This window comes from Chrysemys picta, chromosome 18 (genome assembly GCF_011386835.1).
Source record: "Chrysemys picta bellii isolate R12L10 chromosome 18, ASM1138683v2, whole genome shotgun sequence".
Taxonomy (NCBI): domain Eukaryota; kingdom Metazoa; phylum Chordata; order Testudines; family Emydidae; genus Chrysemys; species Chrysemys picta.
The window spans coordinates 10,014,245-10,037,047 of NC_088808.1; the positions used below are offsets into that span (position 1 = coordinate 10,014,245).

A 22,803-nucleotide genomic window follows, 5' to 3' on the forward strand; every position below is an offset into this window, starting at 1 on the left:
TCCCACGAGCACAGAACTCTTACGACAGGAGCTGAGAACAAAGAGCGATCTGGCTTTATAGAAGGAGTCTGCAGACAAAAAGAGGCACTCCCCGCCCTCTTTAAACGCTCAGCTCCTCTCACCCCTACCCCAATCCAGCATTGAGAAGTGTCTTATTGTTCCACATACTGGGATTCTTCTCTTAATCCTGTACCCGACACTCGCATTTCTTTTACCAGAGCTCTGAAGAGACTCGTTTCCTCCCCAGGTCATTCTGCAAAAAGGCCACGGCAGAGACGGGTGTTGGAAAAAATACCCAGCAGGCGGGGAAGGTGGACTTCATATGAATCTTTAATGCACAGAACAACCTGTCAGGAGCCCTGCAAACGAAGACTCCGCACGCAGCCGTTCTGCAAACTCGGAGCGTTAAAAAAAAACCCAGTTTGCCTGCAATGTCTTTGCACTTGCCCGGCTGGCGTTAATCTCCATGATCTTCGGTTTCCAGCTCCCGGTGTCGCCGCCGAGAACTGAGACGCTTCGCCTTGGCTCCTTGACGCGCTGAGGCAGCGGGCCCCCTTTCCCACCTCGTCCGCTTCCAAGGCTAGCACGGGAGGGTGCAGCTAGCTCTCCTGTGCCCTGACCTGGTTCTTTTGGATTTCTCCTCCTCTCAGATTTGGAGCGCGTAGTCCAGGAAATTCGGTAAGAAAAGATTAAAAAGGAGAGACGGTGCTACTGAGTCAAATTAGGTATTTTCATTTTAAAAAATAAAATAAAAAGGGAAATCAAAGTCCAACTGGCTGATTTCTCGTTTCTCCACCGCCCGTGTCAAACAGTCCAGTTTGGCCTCGCTGTCCCCTCCATCTGAACGTCACCCTTCCCCTAAGCCCACCAGCTACTCAGGTTGTCACATGTCCGTGACTCCTCGGAGGTCCCTTCCACAGCTCCAGGCCAACATCGTCCCTCACCGCCCCTTGGACTCCCCGTACGTGTTGCGCAGCATGGAGACCATCTTCTCCTCGCACGTCACTTTGGTGTCCTTTAGGATGTTGTACCAGACCATGCCGGCCGGCCGGACCTCTTCGCTGCGGCAGAACAGGTAGGGCATGGTGTCGGTGCGGCTCTGGATATAGGCACTGCGGAGCAGGGTCGAACAGTGGCTGCTAACTTTCTCCAGCCTCCTTAAGATCAGGTGAGCTTTCCTGGAATGAAGAAGAGGAGACGGAGACATAGCAAGAAGGTGGAAGCAGTTAGACCAGGGAGCTGGGAGGCAGGTCTAGAGGTGGGTGATATTGTTTTGGCGAATACTAACTTTGCCGAAAATTCAATTTTCAGGTTGAATTTGGCCCAAAACAAAACCAACCAACCCAGCAAACAAAAAAGATTATTTTTAAATATGGAAAGGGTTTGTTTTGGCATTTTCAACACGAGTTGTTACAAAATGAGCTGTTACAATCCCTTCAAATTGACATTCTGTTTAGAAAATGTCAATTCCAACTGACAATTTGTTTCAAGATGATGTTTTGAGTCAACATCCAAAATAGTTTGTTTGACCAGACTGAATTTTTTTTCAGTTTTTCATTCCGGCAAGAAAAAAAAAAGCAGTTTTGGTTCGGCCACCACCAAAATAAATAAATAAATAAATGCAGTATTCGCTCAGCTCTAGCCGGGGCGGTCTGTCCTCTCACATAGACAAAACAGTTCTGTTAACAGTTGCCAGTAGCTAGACAGGTCGATAGAGTCTGTCTTCTGACTGATTCCTAATTACAGTAAAAGGTTTTTTATCTGGCATGTTGGAGAAATGGGGACGCTGGTAAGTGAAAAATTCAGGTTAACTAAGAGGGAGGGAGTTTGGGTGTAGGAGGGGATGTGGGAGGGGGTTGGGGCGAGGGAGGGGTTTCGGGGTGCCGGATCCGGGGGACGCTCATCTCAGGCGGCTCCCTGCAAGTGGTGACCTATCCCTGCTGTTCCTAGGTGGAGGCATGGCTAGGTGGCTCTGTGTGCTGCCCTCTCCCTGTCCTGAGCGCTGGCTCTGCAGCTCCCATTGGCTGGGAACCACGACCAATGGGAGCTGTGGGGGCAACGCCTGCAGGCGGAAGCAGTGCACAGAGACGCCTAGCCGCACCTCCACCTAGGAACAGCAGGGATAGGTCGCCGCTTGTGGTCAGCGTCCCCCGGATCCAGCACCCCAAAACTCCTCCCGTGCCCCAGTCCCCAGCTCCATATGGTCTCCCGCACTCCAAACCCCTCATGGCTGTTCCTCTGCTGAGGAGCAGCAGGGAGAGGGCAAGGGACCTGTCACCACTTCCGGGGAGCCACGTGGAGCCAGGTAGGGAGCCTGCCGGCCCCATGCCAACTGGACTATAAACCGGACTTTCTATGAAGATTAGAAATGCCGGTTTATAAAGCTTTCCGGTTGGTACAGGGCCGGATAACACCCCTTTTACTGTAATTAAATGTCTATAGCACCTGCTATGCAAGCATCTCAAAATGTTTTACACGTGATACAGAGGATAGGACAAGAAGCAATGGGCTTAAATTAGCAAGGGAGGTTTAGGTTGGACATTAGGAAAAACTTCCCAACTGTCAGGGTGGTTAAGCACTGGGATAAATTGCCTAGGGAGGTTGTGGAATCTCCATCATTGGAGATTTTTGAGAGCAGATTAGACAACAACCTGTCAGGGATGGTCTAGATCAGGGCTGGGCAAACTACGGCCGGCGGGCCGCGTCTGGCCCATCAGACCTTTTAATCCGGCCCTCGAGCTCCATTGTCCCGCTCCGGCACTCCCGGAGCTCCTGCCTGGAGCTCCAGCTGGGGAGTGGGGTCGGGGGCTTGCCCCACTCCAGCTGCCCGGCGCTCCTGTGTTATGGGTGTGAGGACATGCTGCACAACCCAAATGCGCCTCATGCACCATCAGAGCCTGGAACATGCAAGCCCGGGTGCCTGCTACTTGTTGGATTAGGTGACTTTCCTAGCACCCAGAGGCGATTCGATTGTGGGCTGTTGGCAGGGCCGGCTCCAGGCACCAGCCTGGCAAGCAGGTGCTTGGGGCGGCCACTCCGGAGAGGGGCAGCACGTCCAGCTATTCTGCGGCAATTCGACGGACGGTCCCTCACTCCCGCTCGGAGCAAAGGACCTCCCGCCGAATTGCCGCCGCAGATCGCGATCGCGGCTTTTTTTTTTTTTTTTTGGCTGCTTGGGGCGGCCAAAACCCTGGAGCCGGCCCTGGCTGTTGGGCCCTACGTGGGAGGAGATTTCTGAGAACTCAATGTGTTCCAATGACTGGAAGCTAACGCCCGACAAATCCAGGCTAGCATACAATGTGTGTTCAGACAGGAGCAAAACTGTGTGGCAAAATCAACAAACAGCTCAGTAATGTCATTTCCTAGCAGCGCATTGTTCAACAGAATTATTTTAATAGAGCAGATTTTGAAACAAACTTGTGTTGTCCTTGTTTGAACATGAATTGTAAATTTTGTGAGCATTCATGGCCCACCATACAATTTCCATACACAGATGTGGCCCTCAGGTCAAAAAGTTTGCCCACCCCTGGTCTAGATAATACTTAGTCATGCCATAAATTCCGGGGACTGGACTAGATGATCTCTCGAGGTCCCTTCCAGTCCTATGATTCTATGTTAATTAATTAAGGCTTATGGCATCTATACTATTATTCCCAGTGTACAGATGGGAAAACTGAGGCACAAGGAGGTTTAGTGACCTTCTCTAAAAAAAAAAAGCTGGAAATACAACTCGTCACGTCTCTCAACTGCATTGGATCATCTAACCTAGGCTGCCCTCTTCAGTAATACTGACACAGCACAGAAAGTTTACAGAGTCCCACCCTATGGCTTCAAAACTGGCAAATTCCCACTGGGGTTAGGGCTTGAGTGGTATGAGCAGCTCCAGTAAAGCAACTCTTACTGGGATCTTTGGCAATTAGAGTAAAATATATATATATATGACTGGTCTGGCAATGCATTCCTGGACCAAAACTGTTCCTTCAATAACTCCCTGGGGCCTCCGGAGTTTAATCTATGCTCCCTTGTTTATTGGTTGAAAGAGACAGAGAGAAGGAAACATCTTGTTGGAAACTGGGCTTCCTCCCTCAACTCAAGGGCCAAATTTGCCTCTCAGTTACACTGGTGCAACTCCACTGAAGTCACAAGTTGATCACAATTCTTAAGAATGAAACACGGACTATTGTGAACAAACCTATCCATCCCTTTAGCCACCTATCACCATGGCACAACCCTCAAACTCCCTGCTGCAGGAAGCCACTGGAGAAGTGAAAAGCCAAATGGGGATACCTTGCCCTCTCCTTCCCTTACTTATCTGGAGTTCTCCAGAATACCCGCCTCCCCCGGCTCATGCCTCACCGCAGGAAGGAACCCAAGCACACAGCCTCCCTCTCTGCATTTCATCAAGTCTTCAGAAGGGGGACGGGCTAGGAAGAACCCAACTCTGTAGCAGCAGATAAGGAAACGTGCAACAACCCCCAAAGACAAAACTAAATAAATTAGTTAGTGAGAGCCTGCAACGGGCTAAATCAAAAGTGGGGAAAGAAGGTTTATTTGAGTGGTTTGAAAGTCTCAAGATCAGAGATTATTCCCTCTCCTGCTGGTGCTGCAGCAAAGCTCTGGAATTGGGTTGGGGGTTTGTTACAGTTACCGAAGGAATGTCAATTCCCAATAATGACATGTCAGGGGCAGCGCTCTGAGTCGGCTAGGTAGAAACATGGGGATTATTTGATTGTGAAAGCTTTCTGGTGCTTCACCCCCGGATTCTTTGGGAGGGAGCACGGCTGTTTTCTGATGTGGCTGCTCTCTCCAAGGCATCTCACTAATTGAGATCCCAAGTAAGAATTCACCGTGAGTCATACAAGAGTGCGGAAGTGCGTGGCAGAGCGACAAGCCAAAACAGCAGTGACTGGAGGCCAGTCAAACCTCCATAACCAGGTATGACTCTCTGTTTCTGGGGAGGGATGATATGAAAGGCCAGCAAACCTCAGCCAAGTGGCTACCTTTCCTCTTCCAGACTGAGAATAATTCCTCCTGTGGTGGGGATACCAAGCGAGAGCACCTGTGTCCTGCAATGGTAACTTTCCGTGCAGTGGCTATGTCTTCAGGTTTCAAGGATGAGGGACAAGCTGAGCTAGGAGAATTCAAGCCTACTATATAAGGCACATACATATACATTTGATGTGATGGCTGGAGCTTTGACCAACAGCTTCCAACTCCCGCTAACACAATTCCGTTAAGTCGCCACCACCCAGCAGAGAGGTACTCCCTCTCCTTGCACTCCAAGGCCAGGTCTACACTACCCCCCTAATTCGAACTAAGGTACGCAACTTCAGCTACGTGAATAACGTAGCTGAAGTTCGAAGTACCTTAGTTCGAACTTACCTTGGTCCACACTCGGCAGACAGGCTCCCCCGTCGACTCTGCGGTACTCCTCTCGCCGAGCTGGAGTACCGCAGTCGACGGCGAGCACTTCCGGGTTCGACTTATCGCGTCCAGACTAGACGCGATAAGTCGAACCCAGAAGTTCGATTGCCAGCCGCCGAACTAGCGGGTAAGTGTAGCCAAGGCCCAAGAGGCATAACTTCACCAGTGACATACCCTCCCCAGTCTTTGACAGAGATTGTTGAGCTGAACTACTTTGGAGGTTTCCCGTTATGGACGTTGTTTTCAATAAGGATCCCATAGCTAAAGTAATGCACACCAAGGAGTCATATTCTGCACTGACTTGCACTGCGTAGAGTTCATTAACTTCCATGTGGATTGCACTGGGTGTTAGCAAGCAGAGGATTTAGACTCGTGTCTGACAGAGTCCAGTGCTTCTGAATACTGGGTCCGCAGCACAGCATCAGGACATGCCAGACACTATTAAATGTAGATGGGAGCGGGTAGATATAAAATGAGTTACACATTTTTGAATTACGCGTTTTTGTCAGAAAACCACCTTTTTTCTTGGGGGGAAGGAACAAAAAATTTCATGAACCCTTCTCAACACTGTCCAAATTTTGTCATTTTTCATTCTTTCTGGGGGCTAATTTCCCGCCCCCCCCAAATATTTGTCAAAATATAGTGAAAATACTTTTTGAATTTTTTTATAACAGTAAAAAAATAGAATTTTAAAAAAGAAATGAAGAAAAAGGGGCCTGGTTCAAACCTATCGGAATGAAAACAACGTTGAAATTGCAACGTTATTTGTGAAACTAGCTTTCTGTTTTTTCACCAGCTCCAGTCGGAGAGCAATGGCCATTTCCAGTTCACACCATTCCCATCGAGCTCCTGTCAAAGTCAAGCCAGCTGGGTTGTGAGCTGGGCCCAGAGTTGTGAGCTCTCCCTGTCCAGTTTAGGGAGACAAGATCTATTAACATTCATGAACCCTTTACAGTGCGTTGGGAGAGGGGACTGTGCATTGGGCGTTTGCGTCAAAAGTCAAACCTTGCCAAAGAAATGGAAAGGCAGATATTGGTGAGAATTACCCAGTCTATCTGAATGAAAGGAAAGAAAACAGAAAGGTAGTTACAGAAAGAAAAGACCAACCTATTTGGAGCAAACATCTGGAAACACTTTCTTGTTTGGAAGATTGAAGATATGTCTACACTGCAATCAGAAGTATGACGGAAGCTAGCTTTGATCTAGCTAGCTCAAACAACTATAGCAGTGAAGTCATGGCAGCATGGGCTAGCCACTGGATTACATAGATTCACAGATTCCAAGGCCACTTGATCATCTCTAGTTTGACCTCCTGTACAGCACAGGCCATAGAACTTCTCCAAATTAATTCCTAGAGGAGCTCTTGTAGAAAAACATCCAGTCTTGATTTTAAAATGGTTGTGATGGAGAATCCACCATGACCCTTGGTTAATTGCTCTCGCACTTTTAAAAATGTATGCCTTACTTGCAGTCTAAATCTGTCATAGAAGATGAGGGTTGGAAGGGACCTCAGGAGGTCATCTAGTCCAACCCCATGCTCAAAGCAGGACCAATCCCTAACTAAATCCCCTAATGGCTCCCCTCAAGGATTGAACTCACAACCCTGGGTTTAGCAGGCCAATGCTCAAACCACTGAGCTATCCCCAGCTTCCAGAGGTCTGTATAGCTCCTGGTGCTGTGGATTCATTGCTAGCATTATTCAACCTAGCTAGCTCAGGTATGTCTACAGGTGCTTCAGTCACACCTCTGACTGCAGTGTAGACAGACCCTAAGACACAGGCCTGACTGGGTGAATCAACACTCAGATACCTACACTGGGCTTGCTCTGGAGACAGCTGGTGTTTGGCGTGAGCTAGGACGGAGTGTGTGAGGGAGGTGTCATAGCTATCTTGGTATCAGTAATATTGTGTTGTGTTCTTTGCCCGTTGGGTGATTCGGGGAGAGGGAGTGGTCCAACTCTGGGCTGAAACTGTAAATGTAATGACCTGATGCCAGGTGTTATTCCGCTCGCCTTGGGACTGCCTGCTGGAGTGGATGTAACAGGAGAGAATGGCGGGAGGTGACACTCACGGCAGGCTCTATTGCTGAGAAGCCAAACAAGAGATGGATGAATGGATGGGCAGGAATAGCTGGGAGTTTGTCCCTTACGTGCTACAATAAAGGGAAGCTGCATTTACCCACTAGTGAGTCCCCTCCACTTGCTCTAGGGCAGTGCACAATGCATGAATGGCATGCTCTGCATCAAAATGGGTGCAAATAGGGTCATGCCTTGAGCTTCAAAACCCCAGATTCCCAAGGATGGATTCAGACCAATGGTCCATCAAGTCCAATATCCTGCCCCTAGCCTACGCCAGATGCTTCAGACGAAGGTCTAGATCTCCAGGACATGCCTAAATGTGCCTCCTCCTGTCCCATCGCTCTTCCATTCCATCTCCTGTGTTCACTTCCTTCATCTTTTCTCTCCCTCTTCCGTGCCACCTGCTTCTCTCTCCCCCTCCATTTCCTTCCTGTCTCCTCTACAGTTTCCCATGTCCCCTCTTCTCTCTTTCCCCCTCTCCATCCCTTTACCTTTAGACACCACTGAAAACTCTCTCACAGGGCTTGCTTCCTCCAGCCTGACCTGGGCCATGTTGTTATGGCAGGACAGGGCAAACACATGCCACTCCCTCTATCTATCATCTGCTGGGGACAACTAGTGGGTTTGCTCTGTTCTCCAGCAGACTTGTGGTTGCATCTTTCGGTCTCACTGCAGCTGCTTCGTTGGTGCCTGGCTCTGCTCAATGGCTGGTGAGCCTTAGGGAGCGTAACCACGGGAAGCAGCAGGTGATGAATGGCCCAGGGGATGCACCAACTGCAAAGTGCTCCGACCAATCAGAGGAGGCAGCAGCTCCATGCAGGAGAAAACACGGAGGGAGCAGAGGAACATTCTGGACTGGAGGGGAGGGAAACGGATACCTGGATTTTGCTATCTCTGGGTCGATGACAAACCCCCTCAGCTACAGCCAGGTTGCTTGGCTCTCCTGGGGGGAGCTGGCGTGGCTCGCTTGTTTGAGGGGGTTAATGAAGTCATGCTTAAATGTTAGACTTTTGGCTGACATCTTTTCTTTATTAAAAAAAAAAAGGAAGAAGGAGAGAAAGAGACCGGGGGAGAGGAGAGAAAGAGAGAGAAGCCTTCTGGTGAAGGCTGGGTAATAAATTACAGAAGCAGTTCTTGGGCTGCCAATTTAACGCCATCCATCAAATTCTGGCCACCATCCAAGTGCTCGCTGCGGGGGGATGTCAGGCCAGAGCGACCACCTTTTCAAATACTGGAAATGAAATCTTCCTAACGCCGAGCTACCCCGTCGCTGCCAGAAACAATAATTTATTCCCATATGAAAGGGCAGGATCAGGAGGGGACGGCTGCAGAAGTCAGACTCCCGGGCTGGCTACAGCCGGGGCTGATACGGCTCTGCACTAAGCCCCCGAGCCACCAAAGCGTAGCTGCTTCTTCCCCACCCCGTCCCCACATGCTGCCATCTCCACTCCTCCTCGCCTGCCACATTGCACTTTGTGGCCAGCTGTTTTAAACTTGGTGCCAGCCTGGCCCTGGTCCTGTTTGCCATGAAAGTGAAGGATTTAAGAGGTCGATGCGGCAGTAAAAATGACGGAAGGGATGAAAAGTAATGGCCCTCTGCTGCCATTTTCTCCTCTTGTATCTTGTGTTACTGGGGCCCGAAGAGAGATGGGAAGGTGTGATTTCTAGGGCTGTTGGAAGGGCTCACGCATGGCTAAAGGCACTGTCATAAGGGAGTGTGGTACAGTGGTTAGAGTAGCAGACTTGGACTCCTGGGTTCTATTCTCCGTGCTGGCAGGGAGCGTGCGAGAGCTGGGTGTCTTGCATTGGCTACTTCCAGCTCTGACCCGGACCAGTTGTGCACCGCATGGTGCGTCACTTCACCCTTCCCTGTCTCAGTTTGCTCATCTACATTGGGAATACAATACTCACCTTGATCCCAGGGCTGCCGTGGGACCTAGATAACTGCTTACAAAGCACTTTGACATGCTAGGATGAAAGGCACTAGAAAAGTACAACATAGGATTACAGAGCAGACAGGGAACAACAGCTGTGCTGGAGTGGAGCAGGGTCTCGCCCCAGGACTCTGACGGGAGGTGGGGGAGAGGTCAATGCCTGGTTGTCTTGTTCTCTTGTGGGGGTTTTTTGCTATAAATTCAGATTTTCCACCCAAGTGATAATTGACCCAGGTCTGTCAGGCTCTCAGATGGGAGGATAGAGAGTCCAGCACTCCAAGCCCGGCTATCACAACCTCTCATCTGTACATCATATTCCCTCCTGTTACCACAAGGCAGCTGCTGGTGGAGACGCCTGCATTTAAAAGGATCTTCTCCTGCTGCTGCTGTCAGCAGGGCCCCGTTCCTTGCTTTAAGAAAAGGAGGGGCTTAAAGCCCCATGCTGATGTCACATCCTGACCTGATGAGCACGGGGGTGGGGACAATTTAACCATGTCTATTTCCTCCACCTCCCTCTGAGAGTCAGACACTGTCGCGATGGCCACAACAACCCCCAAAATCCAGGCAGTTGTTAAAAGAAGAGCCTGTGATATAAAGCATTATCACTGCCCAACACGAGCCCAGGAAGGATCGAACAAATGCATAGTAGCATCAGGCCTTTATTGGTCTAGACAGATTCTTCTCTTCAGTTGGAACAAATTGTTGCTGTAAATTTGGAGAAAGCGTCTCTTTTTGCGTGTGTTGGGGTTATATGGGGTTTGTTAGAGGAGACTAGCAGGATGAAGCAAACCAGGAGCCAAGTCTCTGACCACAGCAAGTCCTGGTCTAGGGCCACCTATGAGCTAAGTTTTTTAATGTCTCCCTTAATGTAAACCTTCTGTTTGAGACATCTGGTTGTCAGTGTGTCTTCTCGCGAGCAGCTGTTTGCAGTAACCTGTGGCTTTCATGGAAACTGGGCTCTCGAGGACTCCAGCATGATGTATTTATTACACAGAGGCAATAGACTCCCCTCTTGTCACTAAGTTTTATGAGTGAACATTTACGGTGGATCTGAGGCTCATCTGATAAACATTTCAAGGTACGAAAATGAATGACCTCCTGGGAACAAGAACAGCCTGTCAATTAAAAACTCATTACGAGATGTTCCCTTGGAAAATCCTCAGTCGCCTCTCCCGCTGTCGGGGGCTCCCTCGCTGTCAGAGCAACCTGAGAAATGAGGCTGGAGGACAGACCTTCGTTCTTGTCAAGAGACTAGAACTGCTTGCAAGCAGCAGGGGTATTTTTAGAAGCTTCCCCATGGCGCAGAGATGCTGGTTACTCAGATGCATGAGGGGCTGCTGAAAGTTCAACCAGAGATCCCTGCCTCTGTGTGGAAGGACAACTGCGGAATCCATGGACATCTCTAGACATTGCTTTCTGTATAACGGTGCATCAAGGACACACTGGAGAGCACTTTCCAAATCTCCTTGCTGGACATGGAGAGACAAGTTTGCCTGGCTTGTATTTTCCTGCTGGATAATGCCCTCAAATAGGTGCATCGTCACTCAGCTTCCAGAGATGCCCAAGTAACAGAGGGAATTACCAGGGAAACATAAAGAAAGCCGACGGTCCCATGGATTTGTACAGAGAGAGACGACTTGAAATGAGAAACAACTTGCAGTGCCATCAAGAAGAGGGGAAGAGAGTGGCTGCACATCGGAGGTTAATGAGCTATCAAAAAAATTACGACCAAGGTCACCTCTGTAGGAGGGCCAGTCTCAGGCTAACTTGGATTTATGTCTAGGAGAGTCGTAAATTGTTGCAAGAAATTGTGGCATGGAGTCAGGAATGGATCCCTGCTTGTGCCCAATATGCAGGGTGGGCAAAAAAAAAAGTATAATCTATTGGTATTATGTGTTTATTGTGGTTAATTGCTCCCCCCACCATCTGTACCTCCCAATTCTCTCTCTCTGTTTCTTTCTAGCACTCAGAGAAAAGGTCATTTCTGAAATAGACTGCTGACAACATGGCATTTGTAAAACATCTCTAAGCATGTTGGCCGAATCTAGAATCCTGAGGGAGCTTCATGACACTTGCTGAATGTTCTTTGTGAGGAGTTATAGTAGCAGCTCATGACCGGTGGCCAAAAGGTCATAATAAGACACCTTGTCCAGGAAACAACCCATCTTATTCTCCCAGTGCTCTGACACAGCATACTCCATGTATGCTCTATTCCACAGTTGCAGTCTCTCCGAACCTGCATGTTCACCAGTAATATACAATTGCAAACACCCCAAAATGATATTGGGGGGGGGTTACTGCTGGAACCGTTGTTCTTCATAATCTCAGAGTTCTCCAGCTGCTAAACCCCATTCTCAGCATGGAATTAAGGATAAGGGAACACGGGTTTGTAACATACATTTTCTTCCATAGCCTGGACATGCTTCAGTTTGCAGCATGGTTTTAGTGCGCACTGCATTTAGAATTTGGGCAGGCCACTGTAATGCCATTGTATTGTTTTGGGTGGGAGGGAGAGAAATCTAAACTCTTTAAGAGTATTTATAACTTGTAAAGTGCCCAGTAACCATGGTGAGGGGCAACGTATCAATATGTCACATTAGGCTGATTAGACAGACAGACTATACATCTCATCTGTCTGTCTCTTCATCAATCAGATGAGAGAGAGAGAGAGAGGATTAATTCACTAGGGAGTTAGGAGATATTGTGCTGCAAATCACAGTCTAGCACATGCTGATAATTCATTCACCAAACCCTAAGGAGATATCACCAGGGTAGAACTACAGAGTAAAAGAAAAAAAATCTGCTGGTTGTGTGACACGTAAACAAATGGAAGTTTTATCTCCACTCTCTCATGGTGTCAAGACATGTGAACCTTCTCCCCTGCCCCTTAAATAAACAAGAGCTACATGAGGCCCTCATGTCTTGTGCCTCCAAAATAAAGGGGAGGGGGGAAGAGCCTTTTTAAGGCCTTCACATCTGTAGTGGGCTGGTGGGCTATAGCTGGGTTCATGGTTTAGCTGAAGCGGCAACTCCAGCATTCACTTTAGCCTCAGTTAATGTTACTGCTGTTAAAAACCAGAACACAAGCCAAGATGATCCCTGTAGGACAGCCACTTTCACTCTGGAGATCTCAGAACAACAGGACAGGCTCTAAGTGGTAAACTTCTCAAGAACACATGCCATAGAACTGGGTAGGGATTTTCAAAAAAATGTGTTTGTTAGTCAAAAAAGGCTGAATTGTCAAAATCCCAAAGAGGCTTCCTCTGACAGTGCCCCGGTATGGTGCTCTGCTGCTCGAGCTGCTCTCCTTCATCCCCTGGACTTTTTCTACCTACCAACGCTACAGCTGTTAGAGGGTGTGCTGATTGAGGGAGAATCCTTTATCCCTCTGGATACATCCTTAGGGTAAACTGTCCCTTTATTATTCTAGTACTTAGCTCTCCAAACACCTGATACAACGCACCTCAGTCCTAATTTGCATCACTCTCTGTACTTCCACATTGATTCATTCATCTAATCAGTGTACACCGTGATAATGCTGAAAATATCAGAGCACATTTGAATCCTGGAGGAGTAACAGTCTCTGCCACAAAGACTCTCCAATGGAAAAAAGACTGGGGGTCAGTGCTAATTTATAACAGCTTTGACAGTTCACCTCAGTCCTAATTTATAGCACTGGGTCCACACAGCTTTACCAGTTCACTTAGGCCCAGATCCTAATTTGCAGCACTGCCTGTTATTCCCAGGACTGGTCTCCCAATCACGTCAATCCTAAATTACTGCACCCCTTTATCCCACTCCAGGGCAGATGATGGGGTTAGTTGGTGAGGTTTACAAAGCGCTACCTCTCTGGTATTAGGGGATCATCAGGGTCATCTGAATGGCCACCTAAACAGGATGCACTCAGCAGTGTAGGACACTAGGCCACTCTAATGGGGTGGGATGGACTAACCCCAAAGGATTATGGGAAAGCACAGCTACCTGGGCCCCAGTTCATCCTCACTGCGCCAGACAAAGTCTCCAAACTTCTCGTAGTGCGAGTTGTAGTGGTGCTGGACTCGGAAGAGCATGGACGCGGAGACCTCCATCAGCGTGTTGTAGGCAGTCTGCTGCTCCTTCCCACTGGTGTAGCCATTGTAGAGGTTGTAGATTTTGTCAGCTATCTCTGAAAAGGAGCAGGGGGAGGAGGAGTTTACAAGGGAATGGAAGGCACAGGGAGTGCGGGAAGGAAAAACCAGCCAATGGGGCTGACGTTGGGGGACTGGGGTGGCTGTCTCACCCACAGCAGCTTGGAAGTTGGCTTTGGAGCACAGCCATCTATCTGGGCAGCTGTACCAGACTGAGGCCCCAATCCTGCTAGTGGCCCCACATGGCTGGAACCCAGAGTCCCCACAGAGCCCCAGTGACTTCAACAACTCCATGTGGGTGCAGGGAGTCTGCCCCTGCAGAACCCTTTGCAGGATCAGGGCTTGACACCTCAACTGTGCCAACCAATGCCTGCCACCTCCCATTCAATGGTGCACTCTCTAAACCTCTGCATCCAGCCCCAGTCAGCCAAAACTCCGCAGCTGCTGAGTGGGAGCTGGGGAATAGTAATGCACAGAGGGAAGGAGATGCTAGAATACCAGGCACAAAAGCCTAAAGTACCTGTATTGCTAACCTATACCTCCAGAGCTGGGAAGCACCGCTGTAGAGGGAACTGCTGTCTCAATCATTAGGCACTATGGGCCTGATTTTCAAGAGCTCAGCTCTCCATCAGAGTACATCTTCACTGCAGAATTAACCCAGGCTCTTACTTGGGTGTTGCCCCTAACATCCCCATACAGAGCCCTCTCGCGCGAGTTGGCTGGTGTTTTCAAAGCAGGCTCTCTGGCTTGCCTGGGGTAAAGCTCAGGTGCTGTTTTCTGTCGGGCTCGTCATCTGCCCACTCTGTGGCAAGAACACCGGCTAAACACTCGAGTGCTGCCAGCCCTCCAGTGCTTTCCCACCAATGCCCCAAGTCCTCCCACAATTCGCTGGGAAAGCATCAAAGAGCGGCTCAGCTTACAGCAGCACAAAAGAAGCCCCCAGAAGTCCGAAGCGACACACATATGGGGGCGTGCAGCGGCAGTGAGGGTGCAGTTACTCAGGGCACAGGTGCCGACTTTCATTTTTCTGGGTGTGTGCTCCATCCCCTTTCTGCCCGCCGCCCCCACTCCGCCTCTTCCCCCAAGGCCACACCCTTGCACCACCTCTTTCTGCCCCCACTCCACCCTCTCCCTCCTGTGCCTCCCGTCTGCCGCCGAACAGGTGATTGGCAGGTGGCTGGTGGGTGCTGAACACTCACTATTTTTTTTCAGGGCTGGAGCACCCACAGAGTCGGCACCTATGACTCAGGGGTGGCTTTGCCATGTGGTGCTCTCACCAGGGGGAGGCTAACTAGGTGCCGATCACCCACGTTAACTCCGAAGACACACCCTGAATCACCTAAATAAGGGTGACTTGTCACAAGGGCTTAGAATGTTGTGTGCATGCTGAGAGCTGAGCTCTTTGGGAAATTGTGCCCCATGGGGGGGATTGCAGGTGGGAGGGAGGGAATATGAGAGGATTTGGGGTGTTTTTTTCCCCCGTGAACATTATCAATAATAAGAAAAGCAAGTTAGGCAGAAATGCAGAGAGTCATCATTAAAAATAACATGAGCATAATCCCTGGCTCTTATCTCGCACTTTTCATTAGTAGATCACAAAGTGCTTTCCAAAGGAGGTCGGTATCATTGTCTCCTTTTTACAGATGGGGTTTCTGGCAGAGCCCCTCAATCTTTTTTGAATAAAAAGGGTTTCTTTCTTTGGTGGGGGAAAATGGCCTTCCCCCCCGGAAAGGGGGAGGGGGAGATGCAGAACCCCCCCCCCCCGGACACTTATATTGGATACATAATTTAATTGAATTATTGAACATATTTTGTTTTCTGAAAACTGGGTTTTTAATTAAAAGAAAAAAAATATAATAATGTACATTGTATTTCTGATAAAAAAAGTGAACCGTTTTGAAAATATCATTACCACAAAAAGGGACCTGTTTCAAACCCTGAAAACTGAAATCAACTTCCAAATTTTGGACATTTGTATTACTTCTCCTCCCTCCTCACCCCCCTCAGCTGTAGCTCCAAGCCAGGCCCCTTTGTACAGTAACACAGTGGTTTTCAACCTGGGGCCCGCAGACTATGTCTAAGGGCTGGTCTACACTGCAGGGGAGATCGATCTAAGATATGCAGCTGAAGTCGAAGTATCTTAGATCGAATTACCTGGGGTCCACACGGCGCGGGATCGACGGCCGCGGCTCCCCCGTCGACTGCGCTACCGCGCCGCTCGCTCTGGTGGAGTGCCGGAGTCGACGGTGAGCGCGTTCGGGGATCAATATATCGCGTCTTAACAAGACGCGATATATCGATCCCGGATAAATCGATAGCTACCCGCCGATACGGCGGGTAGTGAAGACGTACCCTAAGATTTCCAAAGGGGTCCGCGCCTCTAGTCAAAATTTTATAAGGGTCCGTAAATGGAAAAAAGGTGGCAAACCCCTGCAGTAACAGATCACACACATGAGACAGACTGTGAGCTTTTTGATCATGCATGCACTCTGCATGTCCCTGTTTGGCTCTTCATTCTCTTACTGCTGTTCAGAACAGTCGGGCTATTCCAGCTTCATCCCTTGTTCTTTCTCTCTCAGGGCTTGTCTACCCAGGGACACCCAAGAAAGTGAATCCAAATTATTTTTTAAAGTGGATTAGTTAAACCAAATTAAATCCCCGTGTCGATGCTGTCATTCAAATGAATTAAGCAAAAATCGAATGTAGGCCACTTTAATACTGAATTTCAATTAACTTTCGCAAGTGTCCTCATGTAGACAAGCCCTCACTCTCCTTTAACGTCTCCTTCAGTATCTCTTTCCCCTTCCCTTATTGTTGTTTCTTTTCTTTTCTCTCTCCTCATCTCCGCTGCATCATTGGTAGCATGGCAATCAGCCATGTCTCTGAGGACAATGGACAAGGGAAGTGGGGAAAAGGAGAGATTAACCGGAGAGCTCTCCCAGGTCTGGGAGCACGGGAATGAGGAGACTGAACTCTTACCTTCTGCCTTGCTGTCATCCACCAGTGGGCAGGCTGTTCTCAGGGTGACTGAGCTCAGCTCTGAATGCCTCCCTCGGGTGTCCACGGCATAGAGGGTAAATCTGGAAGGCAGAGAGAATGTTAGCTCCATGACGGTACCCCAGCTCCATGACGGTACATGGACAAGGCTCCAAAAGAGCAATGAACTGTTCGGTCCAAGTTCGTTGTGTCCACTTCTGGCAGCTTGAGTGGGCGAGAAGAGAACAGTAGAATTTATAATGAAGAGGACAAAGAAGGAAAGCTGCCAGGGACTCGCTGCATCTGTGCAAAGGCACTACTGTCTGTGGGGCTGCCTTGGCCTGCTCACTGCATCTACACAAGGGCACTGGAGAGCTGTCCCGCTGCACGGCAGCTGTATAAAGCCACTGTCATCTAGGGGGGCTGCTTCCCCTGCCGCACTGCAACTGCGCCAGGACACTAGCTTCTGCAAGTACAGTGCCTCTACCTCCATCCTTAAGTAACAGAGGTTGTAATTCCTCTCTTAAATGCCCAAACAGGTGGCAGCAGCAGCTTGCATGCATCCTTTGAAAAGACCCGGAGGTTGTCTTTTCTCCATTCTCTAGCCAGAGAGGGGCTGGGAACGGCTGAGAGTGTTGATTTCACACTTGAAACTAATGGAGAGCATCTGACAGGAAAATACGGCCCTTGTGCTTGGAAGAATCTTTGATCAAACAGGCCCTGGGCCTTTTTTTTTTCTTTTGGCTTTGAGCAACGAGTGTCCCGATCAGAGGTTTACAGCGTAAAACACAGAGAGCGTCTTATCAGCTGGGGATCGGGTAAATCCCAGCATAATCCTCCGCGCGGCTCCCAGTGGGCATCTTTCCATATTTATCCACTCAGAGCCAGGCAGTGCAACGCACGTCTCCTGGGCTGGCTTTGACAAAGTGCAGGAGCTTACCTGGCCGCCTTGGAGGTCTGAGACACCCAGTGACGGGGCACCCGCGGACTGAAGCCAGATCAGGCCCCTAAATAGCACAGCCCAGCTTATTATCTTAACGTCAAACTCGGGAGAGAGTGAAAATTGTTCTTTTAAAAGCTGTTGCAGCTTAAGTGGGATCCGGACTGCGCTGTGTGTTCTCTTCGCTGTGGTCCAAGTCCATAGCATCCTTGGCTGTGTCAGAAGTAACATCCCCACGGACGGGCTCGCTACCATACGGGCACATCTAGATCGCAGCTGAAGGGGCAATTTCCAGCCTGGGCGGATGTACAGGCACTAGCTGTGATTGAGCTAGTGTGCTGCAAATAGCAGCGTAGCTGCGGTGGCACAGGCGGCGGGACAGGCTGGTGACCTGAATACATACCAGGGGTCTCAGATAGGCTAAGCATGCTGCTCTGGCCACGCTGCTCTGGTCACACTGCTCTGACTAGCCATGCCGCCCTGGCCACGCTTCTCTGACTAGCCACACTGCTCTGGCCACGCTTCTCTGACTAGCCACACTGCCCTGGCCACGCTTCTCTGACTAGCCACACTGCCCTGGCCATGCTGCTCTGACTAGTCACGCCGTCCTGGCCACGCTGCTCTGGCCACGCTGCTCTGACTAGTCACGCCGTCCTGGCCACGCTGCTCTGGCCACGCTGCTCTGACTAGTCACGCCGTCCTGGCCACGCTGCTCTGGCCACGCTGCTCTGACTAGCCATGCCGCCCTGGCCACGCTTCTCTGACTAGCCACACTGCTCTGGCCACGCTTCTCTGACTAGCCACACTGCCCTGGCCACGCTTCTCTGACTAGCCACACTGCCCTGGCCATGCTGCTCTGACTTGCCACACTGCTCTGACTAGCCACGCCGTCCTGGCCATGCTGCTCTGGCCACGCTGCTCTGACTAGCCACGCCGTCCTGGCCACGCTGTTCTGACTTGCCACACTGCCCTAGCCACGCTTCTCTGACTAGCCACGCCGCCCTGGCCATGCTGCTCTGACTTGCCACACTGCTCTGGCCACGCTTCTCTGACTAGCCACGCCGCCCTGGCCATGCTGCTCTGGTCACACTGCTCTGACTAGCCACACCGCCCTGGCCATGCTGCTCTGACTTGCCACACTGCTCTGGCCACGCTTCTCTGACTAGCCACGCCGCCCTGGCCATGCTGCTCTGGTCACACTGCTCTGACTAGCCACACCGCCCTGGCCATGCTGCTCTGGCTAGCCATGCCGCCCTGGCCATGCTGCTCTGGTCACACTGATTTGACTAGCCACACCGCCCTGGCCATTCTGCTCTGGGTAGCCACGCCGCCCTGGCCACACTGCTCTGGCTAGCTACGCCGCCCTGGCCATGCTGCTCTGGGTAGCCACGCCGCCCTGGCCACGCTGCTCTGGCTAGCCATGCCACCCTGGCCACGCTGCTCTGACTAGCCACGTGGCCATGGCCACACTGCTCTGACTAGCCACGCCGCCCTGGTCATGTTGCTACTTGTAGCGTCCAAGCTCAATCACGGTTAGCACATATACATCTGCCTGGACTGGGAATGTAAACCTCCAGCTACAGCATGTATGCACACACGCACCCACGCATACATGGGGGGAGGGATAGCTCAGTAGTTTGAGCATTGGTCTGGTAAACCCAGGGTTGTAAGTTCAATCCTTGAGGGGGCCACTTAGGGATCTGGGGCAAAATCAGTACTTGGTCCTGCTAGTGAAGGCAGGGGGCTGGACTCAATGACTTTTCAAAGTCCCTTCCAGTTCTAGGAGATAGGATATCTCCATTAATTTAATTTAACATATGAACTGGCTTCTGCTCTTTTCCACACACTGGCCTTGTCTGGGATTAGCCCCAATTCAGCCATTGAGGGCCATCAAGTCCTGCCCACCTCCAGAGTAGACAAGGAAAGCTGCCATTTGCACCAAGGCAGCTAACAGTGTTTCCAAGCAAGGGATACGCTCCATCAGTGCAAGCGGTGTCCTTTCTTAACTATATCTGGGGTCTGCATGGGCGCAGTACTGGCTATACATTGCCAAGGAGTCTGCCTGCCCACAGGGACAGTTGCCATTTTGCAAAGCTCAGCTGATGCAGCATGTCACAGAGGAGAAGCCCAGGCTGTGCTCTCTCACAGAGACACTGCTTTTACCCTTTTACTGTGGTCCCTTAATCCAAACCTGAAGTTGTTTAGACTGGGAGCATCACAGCATATGAAAAACCCATTGCAGCCCATAGGAACGATGAGGCCCATTTTATAGTGGGGTGAACTGGGACACTTGCAGGTTGAGCGACTTGCAGTGAGGCAGTGGTAAAACCAGCAATGGAACCCAGGAGTCCTGACTCCCCGTCCCCTGCTCTAATTGCTGGACAACACTCCTCCTTCTCCACAAACAGCTTCACACAAAGGTGACAAGCTGCAAAAAGAGCTAATGACACATTTCTCCCGCCAGCTGATTTTCAGGGCAATCCTGGCGTCGTTTGTTTCTGCGCGTGGTATTTTTTATTTTTGTAACGTGCGAACACAAGTTAATCCCTAACCTCTGCCCCAGCTGTAGCCATTCAGTCAGTCAAGCTCCAATCTGTGCCACAGCATTTTCCTTTAAAGCCGAGAGGTTTTATCAGCACGTAATTGCAGCACTTTGTAATTAGTGCCCACATAATCTCTTCGACCGCAGGGGAGGTCAGAAGGTGGCGTCTCTGCCTGGAAGAGTGTTTAAAATATTTCAGCAGCGTTGGATGATGTCAAAGGCTCAGACCAGCACCTTGCTCACCCTGACACAACGGGAAAGTTATTCAGTCACCAGTTCCAGGAACGCTGGCAGGCCTGGGTTAATTAAGAAAAGGTACACAGCCTTCTGGACCATGGTTTATTAGAGCAGGGTTCCCTCAGTACTATGCGGCAGTGGGCCTTATGTCCAGCACAGTCTAACCTGGCTCTGGTTAACTGTGTCACAATAAAAAAAACTAAACTATTCATGTCCACTAAGCCAGTGGTTCTCAAACTCGGGCTGCCGCTTGTTCAGGGAAAGCCCCTGGTGGGCCGGGCCGGTTTGTTTACCTGCCGCGTCCGCAGCTTCGGCCGATCGCAGCTCCCAGTGGCCGCGGTTCGCCGCTCCAGGCCAATGGCGGCTGCGGGAAGCGGCGTGGGCCGAGGGATGTACTGGCCATCACTTCCCGCAGCCCCCATTGGCCTGGAGCGGCGAACCGCGGCCATTAGGAGCTGTGATCGGCCAAACCTGCGGACGCGGCAAGTAAACAAACCGGCCCGGCCTGCCAGGGGCTTCCCCATAACAAGCGGCGGCCCGAGTTTGAGAGCCACTGGACTAAGCCACAACCCTCCTGTCTTTCAAAGAGGTTCTGAAATCTCACCTCAGGAATCGCAGGGAGTATCCTGGTCATAATGAGCCCAACCCATAAAGGACTTGATGCTTGCTCCCCTTGAAATCCCTCGCAGCCTCCAAGGAGGAAAGGTTGGAACCCGCCGTGCCGTTTTTTGCCTGGCTTTGTGTTCCACCACCTGCTTCTTACCCCTTGTACACATTAGTGCAGGGGTGGCCAACCTGTGCCTCCAGAGCCACATGCGGCTCTTCAGAAGTTAATAGGCGGCTCCTTGTATAGGCACCAACTCCGGGGCTGGAGCTACAGGCGCCAACTTTCCAGTGTGCCATGGGGTGTTCACTGCTCAACCCCTGGCTCTGCCACAGGCCCTACCCCCACTCCCCCCCTTCCTGCCCCCTTCCCTGAGCCTGTCATGCCCTTGCTCCTTCCCCCTCCCCCCGAGCCTCCTGGACGCCGCAAAACAGCTGATCGGGAGGTGCGGGTAGGGAGGGGGAGGCACTGATCAGCAGGGCTGCCGGTGGGTGGGAGGTGCTGGGAGTGGGGGGGGGAAGCTGATGGGGGGCTGCTGACGTATTACTGTGGCTTTTTGGCAATGTACATTGGTAAATTCTGGCTCCTTCTCAGGCTCAGGTTGGCCACCCCTGCATTAGGGCATGGCTACACTTGCAGATGTAGAGCACTGGGAATTAAACCAGCCTTCGGAGACCGCAGCAGGGAAAACGCTGGCGAGTGTTTACATTGTCAGCTGGAAGCACGCTGGCGTGGCTACATTAGCAGCTCTTGAATCGCCACAAAGAGCAGTGCATTGTGGTAGCTATCCCAGCGTGCAAGTGGCTGCAACACGCTTTTCAAATGCGGGGGGTGGGGTGTGACAGGGAGTGTGTTGGGTGTATGTGGGGGGAGAGAGAGCGGGTTTTTGGGGTGCTGAGAGTGCATCAACATGCTGTCTTGTAAGTTCAGACCCCTCTCCTCCCCGCCTCTCTCTCACACACTCACAGCAAGCGGCATTCCACACTAACGGTTGTTTTGTCCCGGAGCAGATAAGCATGCCGGCTGTCAGAAACGGAGCTTTGAAACGGGATATCCGCATTCCCACAGCCGATTCCAAAACAATGACAAGAGTGGCCACTTGACTTAAAGGGATTATGGGACGTTTCTGGAGGCTGATCAAAGCGCAGTAATGCAACACCTCATCCACACTGACGCTGGGGCGTTTCAGCCGAGGCGCAACCAGCGTTATGCTTCTCGTAGAGGTGGATTCCCAGGAGCGCTCCAGCTGCAGAGTCCAGGCGCTCTACGTGCCTTGCCAGTGTGGACGGGTCGGGAGTTAGGGCGCCTGGGGCTGTTAGAGTGTAAACTCAACAGGAATCTCTAACTTGGCTGGGGTGTTTTCCTCAGTTGGGTACAGTGCTGGGCATGGCAGCAGGGCTATAATATGGTAAATAAACAACAGAAGGAAAAGAAGATCTACACAATGGAAGAGGAGAGGAATTGTTCAGGGTGTGGTCCAAGAGGGTGCAAGTTAGGAACAAAGGAATTAGCTACGAAAAGGCCTTGAGGCTGTATGCCAGGGGGGAAAGACATCCTGACAATGAGAGCTCATACTGTGGAATAGTCTTCCAAGGGAAGTAGCGGCAACCACATTTCAGATATTTAGAACTAGGCTGTCCTGAACACTGGAGAATACACTGGAGTTGCTGGGCACAATGGACTCCGTGTGTCCTAACGGAGCATTGCCATCAATACCTCTTGCAATCTGTCACTCACATCACAGCAGCCACCTGTGCTGATTTCAAGGTCCTCCCTCAGGTTAGTTGCTGAGTTTAAGGAGGCCAAAATGTATTTGGGCATTCCTGGGGGGCTATATCACGATATGACACAATAACAAAGGTGGTGACACAGTACCACAGGGCGATGATGAAATGATTTGCTCCTATGGGACATGGAAAGAGAAGAAAGGCCATTATATCAC

At 50.7% G+C, this 22,803-nt stretch overlaps 1 protein-coding gene across 5 annotated transcripts in view; it reads right to left on the bottom strand.

Annotated features, from left to right (window-relative positions):
* Positions 1-312: 312 nt before the first annotated feature.
* The window catches only part of ASTN2 (astrotactin 2), a 631,841-nt gene continuing 609,350 nt past the window's right edge, over positions 313-22,803 (bottom strand). For all 5 annotated transcript variants that reach the window (XM_065572255.1, XM_065572253.1, XM_065572254.1 and 2 more), the window contains 3 exons: positions 16,542-16,642; positions 13,417-13,600; positions 313-1,178 (listed from right to left, as the gene is read on the bottom strand). In XM_065572255.1, coding sequence (XP_065428327.1) covers positions 941-1,178; positions 13,417-13,600; positions 16,542-16,642 — 523 coding nt within the window. In that variant the 3' untranslated portion in view covers positions 313-940. The remainder of the gene's footprint in view (positions 1,179-13,416; positions 13,601-16,541; positions 16,643-22,803) is intronic.